Source organism: Hemibagrus wyckioides, linkage group LG06 (assembly GCF_019097595.1).
Source record: "Hemibagrus wyckioides isolate EC202008001 linkage group LG06, SWU_Hwy_1.0, whole genome shotgun sequence".
Lineage (NCBI taxonomy): Eukaryota > Metazoa > Chordata > Actinopteri > Siluriformes > Bagridae > Hemibagrus > Hemibagrus wyckioides.
Window position 1 is genome coordinate 16,091,465 of NC_080715.1, and position 11,843 is coordinate 16,103,307.

The following is an 11,843-nucleotide window of genomic DNA, read 5'->3' on the forward strand; positions in this document are numbered from 1 at the left end:
AAGCTGTAATATTTGGGAAGCCCTTCGGTACAAATCCATGATGTGCACTTTGGCACCACTTTGTGTTGTTGGTGTTTGTGCAGATACACAGTGGACTGAAATGCACTGAAGAGCTCAGATTTATTTGGATGATTCATTTCATGAGGTCACTGAAGAACTTGTGTGAAGATTTGGGCATGGATTAAAAAGGTTTGTGGCGAGATGGACATTACTTGTTAGGAATTGGCATCACAACCAAAGAAACAAATATCCAGGCTGATTGATTAAACTAGACGGCAAATTTTCATACTTTGAAAACCTGCACTTACGTGTTTTATACGACATTGCAATAAATTATAAAAATGACGACTCTCAGAGATTTGTCAAACAGCTTTATTTAAAATAAAATTAATACAAATCAAAATATTATAGAAGAAAACCTATGCTGTAAAGTATGTCCTGCAGAATTAAGTGTGTCAATTAAAAATAATATGTAAATGTATTCTAGGAGTAAAATATATCCTCCCATAACCACATAAATAATAAACACAGCAATAATTGAAACTACACCATTCTTTAGGTGCTGAATAAAACCCTAGTCCAAATATATTTAAAACATTTAATATAACGTCACTGGCAAATTTACTCTCTACTCCAACCTATTTGAATAAAGATTATTACTTTCTATTTTACACAACATGGCCAAATGTTTGTAGGCACCAGACTATCAAACCAGCATGGCACTTCCGCAAAACGTTACCACAAATCGTATAGGATGTCTTTGTTCGCTGTAGCTTTAAAAAAAAGAGAAAAGGGTCCCTTTATTGGATCTTAGCAGTCCAAACCTGTTCCAGCATGACAGTGCCCCTGTGCACAAAGTAAGCTCCATAATGACATGGTTTGCCAAGGTGGGATTAGAAGAACTTGAGTAGACTCCGGACCTCTAAACACCATTGGGATGAAGTGAAACACTGATTGTGCCCCAGGATACTTTACCCAATATTAGTGCCTGACCTCATTAATACTCCTGCAGCTGAATGAACACAAATCCTCAAAACTATGCTCCAAACTCTAGTGAAAGGTTTTCCCAGAGGAGTGCTATTAAATGTTGGGATTGGGATGCTCAAAAAACATGCCAGTATGATGGTCAGGTGTCCACAAACCTTCGGCCATACAGTGTACCTCTGGAAGTGGATCCGATCAACATTTCATAGGTGTATTTTATACATCAATTTGCAACAAACCTTTTCAGAACTAACAGTCACAGTGAGATACCCGTTTCTGAGTAAATTAAGCGAAAAATAAAAAGTAAAATATTGTGCTTAGGAACTGAAGGGAATGTGTCTGACTGCCACTGCTTTCTAATTTTTATAAGTAGTAGTAAATTAGCCTATACTGCACACTATACTGTGTATGTGCATTCTGCTTATTTTGACTGTTGTCATTTTCTACAGTCGTTTCTCAGCCATGATCCTAGTTGATCATTGCATTTTTAATTAGATAGTAAAATAACTCTGGTTAACTAAACAGGAATACTGTAATATGTAATAAAATGAGCGATGTAATAACATGCTCAAAGTAGTTCTGAAACTTTTTTAGCTTCTATTCGCACACTGGCCTGAATGCTGAGGTGGGCTGTAAATGATACAGAAGTTTTAATCACTCTGAATACCAAAACGTCAAATTCGAATGCAATCTATGAAACACCTTTAATCCTCACTTGAAGGTAAGATATAACCTGCGTAACCATGAATTAAAACCCAGCATCATTATTTATTCTGTACTGGAAATAAAAGAGAAGTAGTTCACTGTAGTGTATGGTTAAGTACGCCTGTGGCTATGGGAGGATACTGTAAAATTGTCCACACATATTTTGAGGAGTTAATCTTACCCATCCAGACCTTTCGCTGAAAACGTGTCATACATGATTTGCTGAGCAGCCGCTTCAGTTTGAATCTGTAAATTAAGCAGAATGGTTACTCTTACCTGGTCCTAAGACATGTCATTTCCTTCTTCTTCTGCTGTCTCTTATTCACCTGTGTCTCAAACCCTCATACTCACTGCCTTCGCTGGCTAGCATTGGCTGTCACACCTCTTGGGTCCAGGTACTTGCTAGCCTTTCTTCACTAGCGTCAGCTGCTCTTGGAGGTTAGGCTAGTTTTGGAAAAAACAGATGCTAGCTTTCTGGTGTGACACCTGATGGCTTTGCTCCACAGACTTGGCTCTTGATGCTCCCTTGTTTTTTCTCCCTCTTTTCTGACACAACTCGCTGTCTGGTCCAGTTGAGGCTCTGTCTTACATCCACATTGGGCAACTGAGACCTGTTTGGCAGCCTTTGGCTAGATCTCCATACCCCTTTGCTCGTACATAAGAGCAGCATGTATATTAACATAATAATAATTATAATAATAAGTGTTGAAATGTCTGGGTTCATTGACTACACTTCCATGAGGACACATTCAACAAACACTCAAAACTGCACTTTCTTCCAGACTCAATGATCCACTAAACTTTGATTAGGGAATTTTCTACATTTTATTTAATCTGGTTTCTTTTTTCACTTTTCAATGTAAGTTAACAATCTAGACTTCTGTTTTACAAATGAATCTGTTACATGCCCTCCAATCTGATAAGTCTATACTGCTTATAACTTTTTTGCATACAATGCAAGACAGCACAAACACACTAACAGAAAATTACACTTGACACTGATGAGCATCGCTGCCATGAAACCAAAACATTACGGTAACCAAAAATGATACCATAGGTGGCAGCTAGTTTGTGACTTTTTAATAACAAAATGCCTATAGGTCGAAGTTATAAATCTAATAATCTAAAGAGAAAATCATTTAAGACCATATAAATCAAAAGCTTACTTCAAAATCTACGACACTTGATATATCACTCTGGAAAAAAAAAGCGTAGAGATATCGGAAATGGGGGAAAAAACGAGAAGGGGTAAAAATCTAGCAAAGAAGATTAAAGGAATGTACATACACTGACACATACTAGGTCATGAGTATCTGGCTACACCCTTGCTCATTGTAGCTAGTGGAAACAGTCCTTCTTTATGTCTCCATTTTTAGTGCTCTGACTAGCAGGTCCTGGCTTTCTCACAGTAACCTGCTGCTTTCCTGACCTCTCCTCTCATCTCCTCTCCACTCATCTCATCTCCTGCTAACTGTCCACCTGAAGCCTGTTGAATAGATACAGGATAAAACAAATAATTATTCTAGGTCAACACATCTAAGACTCATTAATTAGATTGTTAAAAAGAACTTACCATAAATATACACACTTTAATATCGCCTTGACCCATAGCTGCCACCGCCACCACCACCTGAACCATAGCCACCTGAGAACATAAAAAAAAAAACCCTAACATCCTTATCCACCTCCCAGGAGACGTTATAGTATGGCGCAGTCTGAGATCAATCTTTCACCTCCATATGGTCCACCTGAGTTCCTTCCTCCATAGTTATTTCCTTTCATGGGGCCATAGTTTGACTGTTGTCCCCCATAATTCCCAAAGTCATTGTAGTTTCCACCTCCGCCTCCTCCGCCACCAAAGTTTCCTTAAAGGTCAGCATAAAGCATGCTTAGGTGACTTCTAAAGGAGCCAAGAGACTCCTTTGAATTTAAAAATATACAAAGCAAAGCTATATACAATCAAAGACCCTTGCTGAATAATAATTCTGTAGAACAATCAGCTCCTATTGTTGGACTCCGTACTAAGTTGCCGTGGCTGCAATAAACTACCCTCTAATGTCTTACCGCCAAAGTTGCGTCCATCGTTGTAGTTGTCATATCCTCCGCCATAACCACCGCCACCTCCTCCCCCTCCTCCCTGGTGACCATAACCAGGACCTCCACCAAATCCTCCACGCCCGCCACCATAACCTGGGCCACCACCATAGTTTCCACCTGAGCACACAAACACCACACTCTCTTCTGCTGGCTACGTCAACATGATAAATTTATCAGGTTACAAACGTCCTGCCTGTTAATGCTTAAACAGACTAAATCTAAATTCATACTGAATATGTAAATTAATTAATTTTTTTTTTTTTAAACAGCAGCCTTTTTTCCGAAGAGCTTACCATCTCCACCAAATCCATCATAGCCATCTCCTCCATAACCTCCGCGGCCTCCTCCATAACCACCTTTGCACAACAACAAAGATTGTGAGTTTCTTCCAGATTAAACAACAAAAAATGATGGCTTTAATGCCAATTTATTTTCTTACCTCTACCAAAGTTGCCACCTCCAAAGTTGCCTCCTCTGCCCATGAAATTACCACCACGATCTAAAAGAAAGAAAAAAGACAAAAGATGAAAGGTTATCAAGCTAAGCAGGTTTCATAACAACAACAATAATAATAGCTTGGTTATACTTTGTGACATCTCCTATTTAGATTTTATATGGTACTTACACCTCTGGTTAGAAGCTGCCTGCATTTCCTGTTTAGGTAGTGCTTTCCTGACTTCACAGTTATGGGAGTTTATCGTGTGGTATTTCTGAGCTGAAAAGAAATGCAAAAGAATTTAAATATGGACTTTAAATATTTGAAAAGTTTAATATGTTACCAAAATGAAAAGAATTAAAATAAATAAATAAATTATATTCCCTTACCTACAATTTTATCCACAGTGTCATGATCATCAAACGTTACAAAACAGAACCCTCTCTTTTTCCCCGTTGATCGCTCCTCCATAATGTCAATGCTCTCAATCTTCCCATACCTCTCAAAGTATTCACGTATGTGATATTCTTCTGTGTCCTCCTTAATCCCACCAACAAAGATCTTTTTCACTGTCAAGTGGGCCCCTGGTTTATTTGAGTCCTAGATAATGGAGGAAACATAATATTAATAATAGCAATTTTATGTATGAATGAATAAATAAATGTTATTTTAATTTGTCTCTAAGCTATGTGAGCTAAACACAAGATAAATGTGCATTAATAGGGGCCAATGGATTTTTGATCTTACCTCACGGGAAACTGCCCGTTTAGGCTCAACAACGCGACCATCCACTTTATGGGGTCGAGCTGACATGGCTGCATCCACTTCACCTACACAGGAGTATGTTACAAAACCGAAGCCTCGTGACCGCTTGTTCCCTGGATCTCGCATCACCTGCACAGAGATGTGATCAATAGTAACATGAGTGTTTCATTACAAAAGTATTACAATACTGTATTAAAAAGTTATCAAGTCTTAAATAGTGCAGTAATGTCACTAACCACACAGTCTGTGAGCTTTCCCCATTGCTCGAAGTGTGCACGTAAACTGTCCTCTGTTGTCTCGAAGCTTAGACCACCAATAAACAGTTTCCTCAGCTGTTCTGGCTCTTTACTCTCTTTACCCTGATAGGATTAATACATTAGTAAACACAACCAGCTAATCTTCACGATTAAGCTAACTTTATGACTAAGAATGATGATAATCATGTATTACAACAATTTGTTACAGTGCTGAAAATCACACACTAGTATGACCTAAACTATTATATTTATTATTGGGTTTTTATAGTGACTAGCTGATTTTACTCATCCCTTGAACTGAATGAAAATTTGAGTAATAAAAAGATCTATGGCTGGTAAAAATACAGACTATATATGTTTACAGGATGATCCTGATATTTGATTAGATTTAATTTACAGTTAATTGGTTTTAGTTTGTTTAAGGATAGATAGATAGATAGACAGACAGACAGACAGAAAGAGAGATCCCCTGCATTATAGTGTGAAAAAATAATAATAAAACAACCTCACAACAACAACCACAACAACAACAACAACAACACCTGTCGCACACAGTGCAGCTCGAGACTTTTAAAATAAGCCTTTCCCTGCTTTAGCACACACGCACTCGTATGCAGTACATTTAGCTAGCTGTTAGCATTTCTATTCGGGTTAAGATGAAGGAAGGAAATATCATGCATTCTTAACTCTACACCTTGAATTAATCGCAGCTGAATTTAACTCGTTGGTTGATTTTTTAGTTAAAAGCCCACAACGAGCAGGATCTTTAGCCGCAGTGAAGTCTGGAATGTTCGAGGCGCCTTCTCTCTCTCAAACGCCATTTTACGGCTCTTTTCCTCCATGTTGTTAGCTATTTGTCTCACATTTAGCGTCACTGCAGGCATGCTAAACCGATAGAAATGTTCACAAATGACATTGAATATAAAATAACACACCATCTGACTCATGCTTGAAAATAGATATATAGAAAATATCTCTATATATTAACACTGTTAGTTGACTAACTCGCCGGTCGTTCCGGTAAACCATATCCTACATAAATGAAAGCCTGCGCCTTCTTCATTCTGTATTCTGTATTGGAAGAACTAAACCCGACTTATAACGTTTCTCTATAACGTTAAGAGAGAATAAAATTAAATATATTGGTAGAAATAATATATATATATATATAATATATGCAAGTGACAGGACACGATAAGTTACGGTTTTACAGCTAGCTAGCTGTGAGCATGCTAGTCAGAAGTGCAGGGCTACGTAGCTTCAAACATTTACCATGCAATGCACTCACTGTCTTGTTAACATTGTGCATTTGCATAAAGCAATACAAATCGAAGACTTAGTTAACCTGAGTAAGTTGATATTACCTCCATTTCGCAGTGTCTACGCCCCACTTATTTGACACAAGATGGAAATATGGCGCTGCCCGGCGGCTGCCCTGTCCACTACCCACAGCTGTCCTTGTGTCTCAAACGGCGCCCTGAACACTTGCGCTACGCTTACAAGTCAGCACTTCAATGACGTCAGTTCTATACAGATCTCATGCAAACTTCGAGTCATCGAGGGTGCATAGGTTTAAAATCCAAGAATTTGGGACATAGCCATTATAAAGGCAATGGGCTCGTGCCACTTGATGAATGAATTGATGAATGGATGAAGCCTGATCAGTACCACCAGACCTGTCCAAATAAACGAATACCTGAACGAACAAGCAAACAAATATATATATATATATATATATATTTATATATATATATATATATATATATATATATATATATATATATATATATATATATTAATGATCATATGAAAATGAATGTAACGACGAACACAAATATAAATTATTAAACATTATTTTTTATAATATATTAGTATTTCTATATTTATTTAATTACTTTTTATTTTTTATATTTATATTAAATGTTTTAAATGTTTACTCAATATTTCCATATTTATTTCTTCCTTAATTTGTATTTATTTCCTTGATTTCTATATATTTGATCAGTTTCAGATTTATGTCCTTGTTCTTGTACTTCTCTATATCCTGCATATCCTTGCCTGTATAATAATGAACAAACATCATTAATCATTTTAGTCTGTACTTATAGCCGCAGACCGACCGATCGGCTTCTGTAGATTGACTGTACATGAATTGGCCCAACACTGGTTGTTTCTAAATATGCTAGTACGGGCCAAGACAAACAGAGAGCTCTGTGACGCTTGGCTGGCCTGGCTAAAATGTCTGCCTTATTGCCTACTCTTTAATGTGAACTATAAACAGGCTTCAATATGCTGCAAAACAGCACTATACTCATTTACATATTCCTTGGTCAGCACTTCACTTTGTTAAATTGGGTCTGAACCAATCATTTCTGTAGCTCTATAACTGCAAGAGACATCAAATTATCTTCAATCACTGTTAAGCAATTATGTTTTAGGTATATACTTTTAGAGTCCATCCTTTTATAGCTTAAGACCCAAGCAACTGACCTAGCTCATAAAAAATGCAATTAGGTTTGTAACACAATAATTGACACTGGTAATCAGAGAAAAATATACAAAAACTTCAATATAGCTTCACAACAACCTAACAATGATTAAAGAAAGTGTTGCCAAAACATGCAAGGACATGTCCCAATTTTCAGATGTTCCTCAAATGCATTCTCTCTGGATTCTCTTCTCATTTTCTTGTAAAATAAATAAGTAAATAAATAAATAAACCTTTGTGGCCCTATGTAGTTGAAATCTCCTACCATTGGTTATCTCTCAGAGACAGAGCAGTGTATAATGAATGCATTAATCCTTGATTCATATATTCGGTGAACTTTACTATAACTTTACTAGATTTATTGGTATTTCAGACAGATTGGAATACTCAGAAATCTGTATGAAGTCTGTATCATATACTTGATTTACGACACAACTTTGATAAGGCTAGTGTTCTGGACATCCAGGAATTAGTGCGGTATGACCTATGGCCTCGTAGAAAGAGTATATATGTGCAAATACTGTAACTGCACAGCCTTTATTTTACTTATTTTATAGCACATTGTAGTGCAATCTCATGCATTGGCCAGAGTTTGATTTTAGGCCAACAGTCTTACAACTGGCTGTAAATCCAAACCTTCAAGTGAACCTTGAACTCCATAGTAACTGCCAGTGATCCAGCTTCAATCCTGGAATCCTAGGTCGGTTTCTTAACATGAATTTGAATATGAATGCATTTAAATGATTGGCTATGTGTCTGCGTATAAAGAGTTGAAGACTTAAAACACCACCACATCTTAGTGATAATTGTTCTGAATTCTGCTCAAATGTTAATGTTTTTATTTATTTATTTATTTATTTTATCACGATTTAGTTATAGAGCTGAGCCACTGAGGGCCATGTGTGGGCAACCCAAAACGTGTAGGTAAACTAATGTTCAGTATTTGCCTAAAGGGGTCACAGTAATTATAATTAAAATGGTTCCTTGTGCCCCCTGCTGGCTGTGTAACCTACTGTTATGAGGATTTATAATCATATTTAAATATTAATCTCGACAAGCAGAAAAACAAAACAAAACAAAAAACATTATCAAAATGTGATATTTGTTTGTGTAGTACTTTAACAATACCCATCAAACCCATTAAACAATGATAGTTCAAGTGGAAAATTTATTATTTCATATTTATTCTCACAATTTAAGATTTCACTTATTTAAATTATTAAAGCCAAATAGCACACGTGGTTATTTATGTAACATAAAAGCATTTATGACACTATACCTTGCTTCCTTTCAAGATCCTTCCTTTCATATTTTTTTAAAATGTGAGTTCAGTAGTTGAAGTCATGACACAGTCTTATAAATTCGTGATCTATGGCAAGTATGGCACGATTTTTATATTTCCTAAATTTAGCAAAAATATCACTGAATTGACCCCAACCTTTGTGAAAAGACTATTCACAGATTACAATAGTCATAAACATAATTTCTGATTTGAAGCAGCTAAACAAAAATCCTTTCCTGCAGATGGTGCTATAACTCTGTGAAATTGGATATATTAATGCATTTTTGAAGAAGTCTAAATAGGCAGTGAATAGATTTGTATATAGCCTATGCTTGTATCATGACCATAAAAACCAAATATCTGATGCAATCACTGTATTAATTTGTGAACTTGATCCAGTAAACAGCTGAGTATATAAGTAACTAGATAAGTAAATAAATTAGATTTCTTATAATGTGTTGAAACTGTTTAATAGATTGTGATGCATAGGATGTTCCTTACATGTTTGTTCCAGCACATTTACTCCTTAATTAAACAAACCATTTAATGACTCAGTTTACTGTAGTGCTTTAAAACCCTTTCACCCTTAATTATGTACCTGCATTTCTGTGCCATCTAGTCATTGTTGCTGGTATTTTAAAAGGAAGACAGCACTGGGACGAGCAGCTCAAAACTAACAGGAAGCACAGTCCTCTTGAAAGAAGAGCAGTAATTCTCAGCATGAGGATGTGTTTAAAACCAGACCAGGTAAAGGTATGCAAACAATTCAGCGGATGTCTATTTCTTATCTTGCACACTCAAACACATGAGCTGTAATATTACTAAAAGCTTGCTTTGCATGATACTGTACAGAGACAAGACTAATTCCATGAGGCACAAGCATTTCCTTCAGTGCATTGCTGTCATTAATACTGCAGTATTTTAGTCATTTTGGCTGAACTATATTCACTTTCAGGACAAAGAGTTTTAAAAATTTTAAACCCATTGCTTGCAGTATTTTGACATTGATACATGAAGCTTTTCTAGTTCTCCCTGCTCACCTTTCTGACGATGACTTTATCCAGGTGACATTTAGTTTGTTTGGGGGGGCAGCAGCCTGTGTTTTAGGACAGTGTAGTAGCGTAGGTGTGTGCTGTACACGGTCCGAAGTGTACACTGATTGATTTGATGAGAAGTTCTCCTTACTGCAACCCATGGCCATGTCTGCAGTGCGGCTGTTTGTCACACACCTTTACTCTTAGTGCTCAGAGGTGACAGTGTCCTGACACAGAGATATTTCATAACCCCCACACAAACTCACTTACACACACAAAAATATATATATATATATATATATATATATATATATATATATATATATATATATATATATATATATGGTAAATATCTAAACACATAGCTTTTGGGTGTTTCATTTCATTTTTAATTATTAGTAATATTACGCAGAAAATATTGCATGCAGGAATATCTATATTGATCAGCCCAGCTTATGCTAGAGTTAACCAGTTGCTAGTCATCAGAATCATGACTTGTATCGTCATCGACATGTATATCACAAGATTTCTTTTTTGTTCATCTTTTTACAGATCAATTCTAATCCTAATATGATTTACTTGTGATGGCTGATTCATTTTCACTCATCAAAAGAAAAACTTCTTTACACATTAAAATTTGTGCATATGTAAAATGATAAAAGGGATAATAAATGGTTGGTAGAAAAACAGGCTATAATTATTTAACAGGCTCGCCCAACTTTAATTGGCCTACATCATTCTCCTGATTTACCCTTTCCTTTGTAAAGAGAATTTATCTCTACATGTCACTGTTTGGCAGAAAAATGTATGACGTAACCCACTGATCAAATGGTGGGCAAAGTGTCATCTTTTCTGGGTTTTAAGACAGCACTTAAGACAATAATTAACCCAAGTTTTATACCTCTCCCAGAAACCCAAATGATATTTTGCAGTTTCTGTGCCCAACCAGGGCCTGTCAGCTGAATGCTTAAATAAATCTCAATGAGGTGGAGCAAGCAGCCAATGTGCTCTTCATCCAGGCATATAGTGATGCAGTACTGTGATACAGTAGTGATGTTATTTTTCTACACATAGTGTGTGTAGTACTGATTCTGTTTTAGTTCACTGATGTTGCTTTTGTTGAACTCTAACACCACATTTGTAACACATTTTAAATGAACTGCAACAAAAGATGCAAGTGAAGCATTGAAAATTGACCAGGAACAAAAACCACTGAAATTTCTTTTACATGTGTATTTGCATCACCAGTAGATGGCACACTGAGATGCTTTGGAGAGAATTTCTCTAAAAAAAATCACATCACATTTCAATATCTATGCGATATAAAGTCTACTCATATACTGCAGAACATTTTTAAAAATTATACAGTAATAATTTTCTTAAAAAAATATAATTTCATATTATAGTAATACATCATGCGTATGTTGTATTTATGCATTTATTCATTCATATATGAAGTCATTACAAATAAATTATTTGAAGTGCCAATATTTGTAGAAAATAAAACGGTCATAGCAACAATTCATCATCATCTTCTTGTTCTTCTTCTTCATCTTTCTATAATAATAATAATAATAATAATAATAATAATAATAATAATAATAATAATAATAATAATATTATTATTATTATTATTATTATTATTATTATTATTTTAGCTGTTAGATTCATTGCTATTTTTACTGCTTGGTTAGCAGATAAGAATGTTTGATTTATCAAGGCTAAATCCCAGATGCAAACAAAACTTTAAACAAAATAATTTTAAAGCTTTATCTGTTTTTTATTAACTATAATA

General features: G+C 35.6%; 1 protein-coding gene across 3 annotated transcripts; it reads right to left on the bottom strand.

Moving 5' to 3' along the window:
- Positions 1-354: 354 nt before the first annotated feature.
- On the bottom strand, positions 355-6,765 carry hnrnpa3 (heterogeneous nuclear ribonucleoprotein A3). 3 transcript variants are annotated; one of them, XM_058392121.1, is made up of 11 exons: positions 6,609-6,765; positions 5,224-5,346; positions 4,970-5,116; positions 4,612-4,822; positions 4,412-4,501; positions 4,226-4,285; positions 4,080-4,142; positions 3,754-3,903; positions 3,423-3,554; positions 3,278-3,334; positions 355-3,175 (listed from the first exon to the last, which is right to left on the bottom strand). In XM_058392121.1, the coding sequence occupies exons 1-10, from the start codon at positions 6,612-6,614 to the stop codon at positions 3,279-3,281; spliced, it is 1,038 nt and encodes a 345-aa protein (XP_058248104.1). In that variant the 5' UTR covers positions 6,615-6,765; the 3' UTR covers positions 355-3,175; position 3,278. The 3 variants fall into 3 exon arrangements, with proteins under 3 accessions (XP_058248104.1, XP_058248105.1, XP_058248103.1); XM_058392122.1 differs by having other exon boundaries at positions 355-1,935; positions 3,263-3,334; XM_058392120.1 differs by having other exon boundaries at positions 3,263-3,334.
- Positions 6,766-11,843: the final 5,078 nt, after the last annotated feature.

Excerpts from the sequence above, each read along its gene's own strand:
- hnrnpa3 (XM_058392121.1), bottom strand. Across the intron at positions 4,143-4,225 it reads AGGTGGCAACTTTGGTAGAG|GTGGTTATGGAGGAGGCCGC; the intron begins GTAAGAAAATAA and ends TGTTGTGCAAAG. Across the intron at positions 3,335-3,422 it reads CTCAGGTGGACCATATGGAG|GTGGCTATGGTTCAGGTGGT; the intron begins GTGAAAGATTGA and ends TTATGTTCTCAG.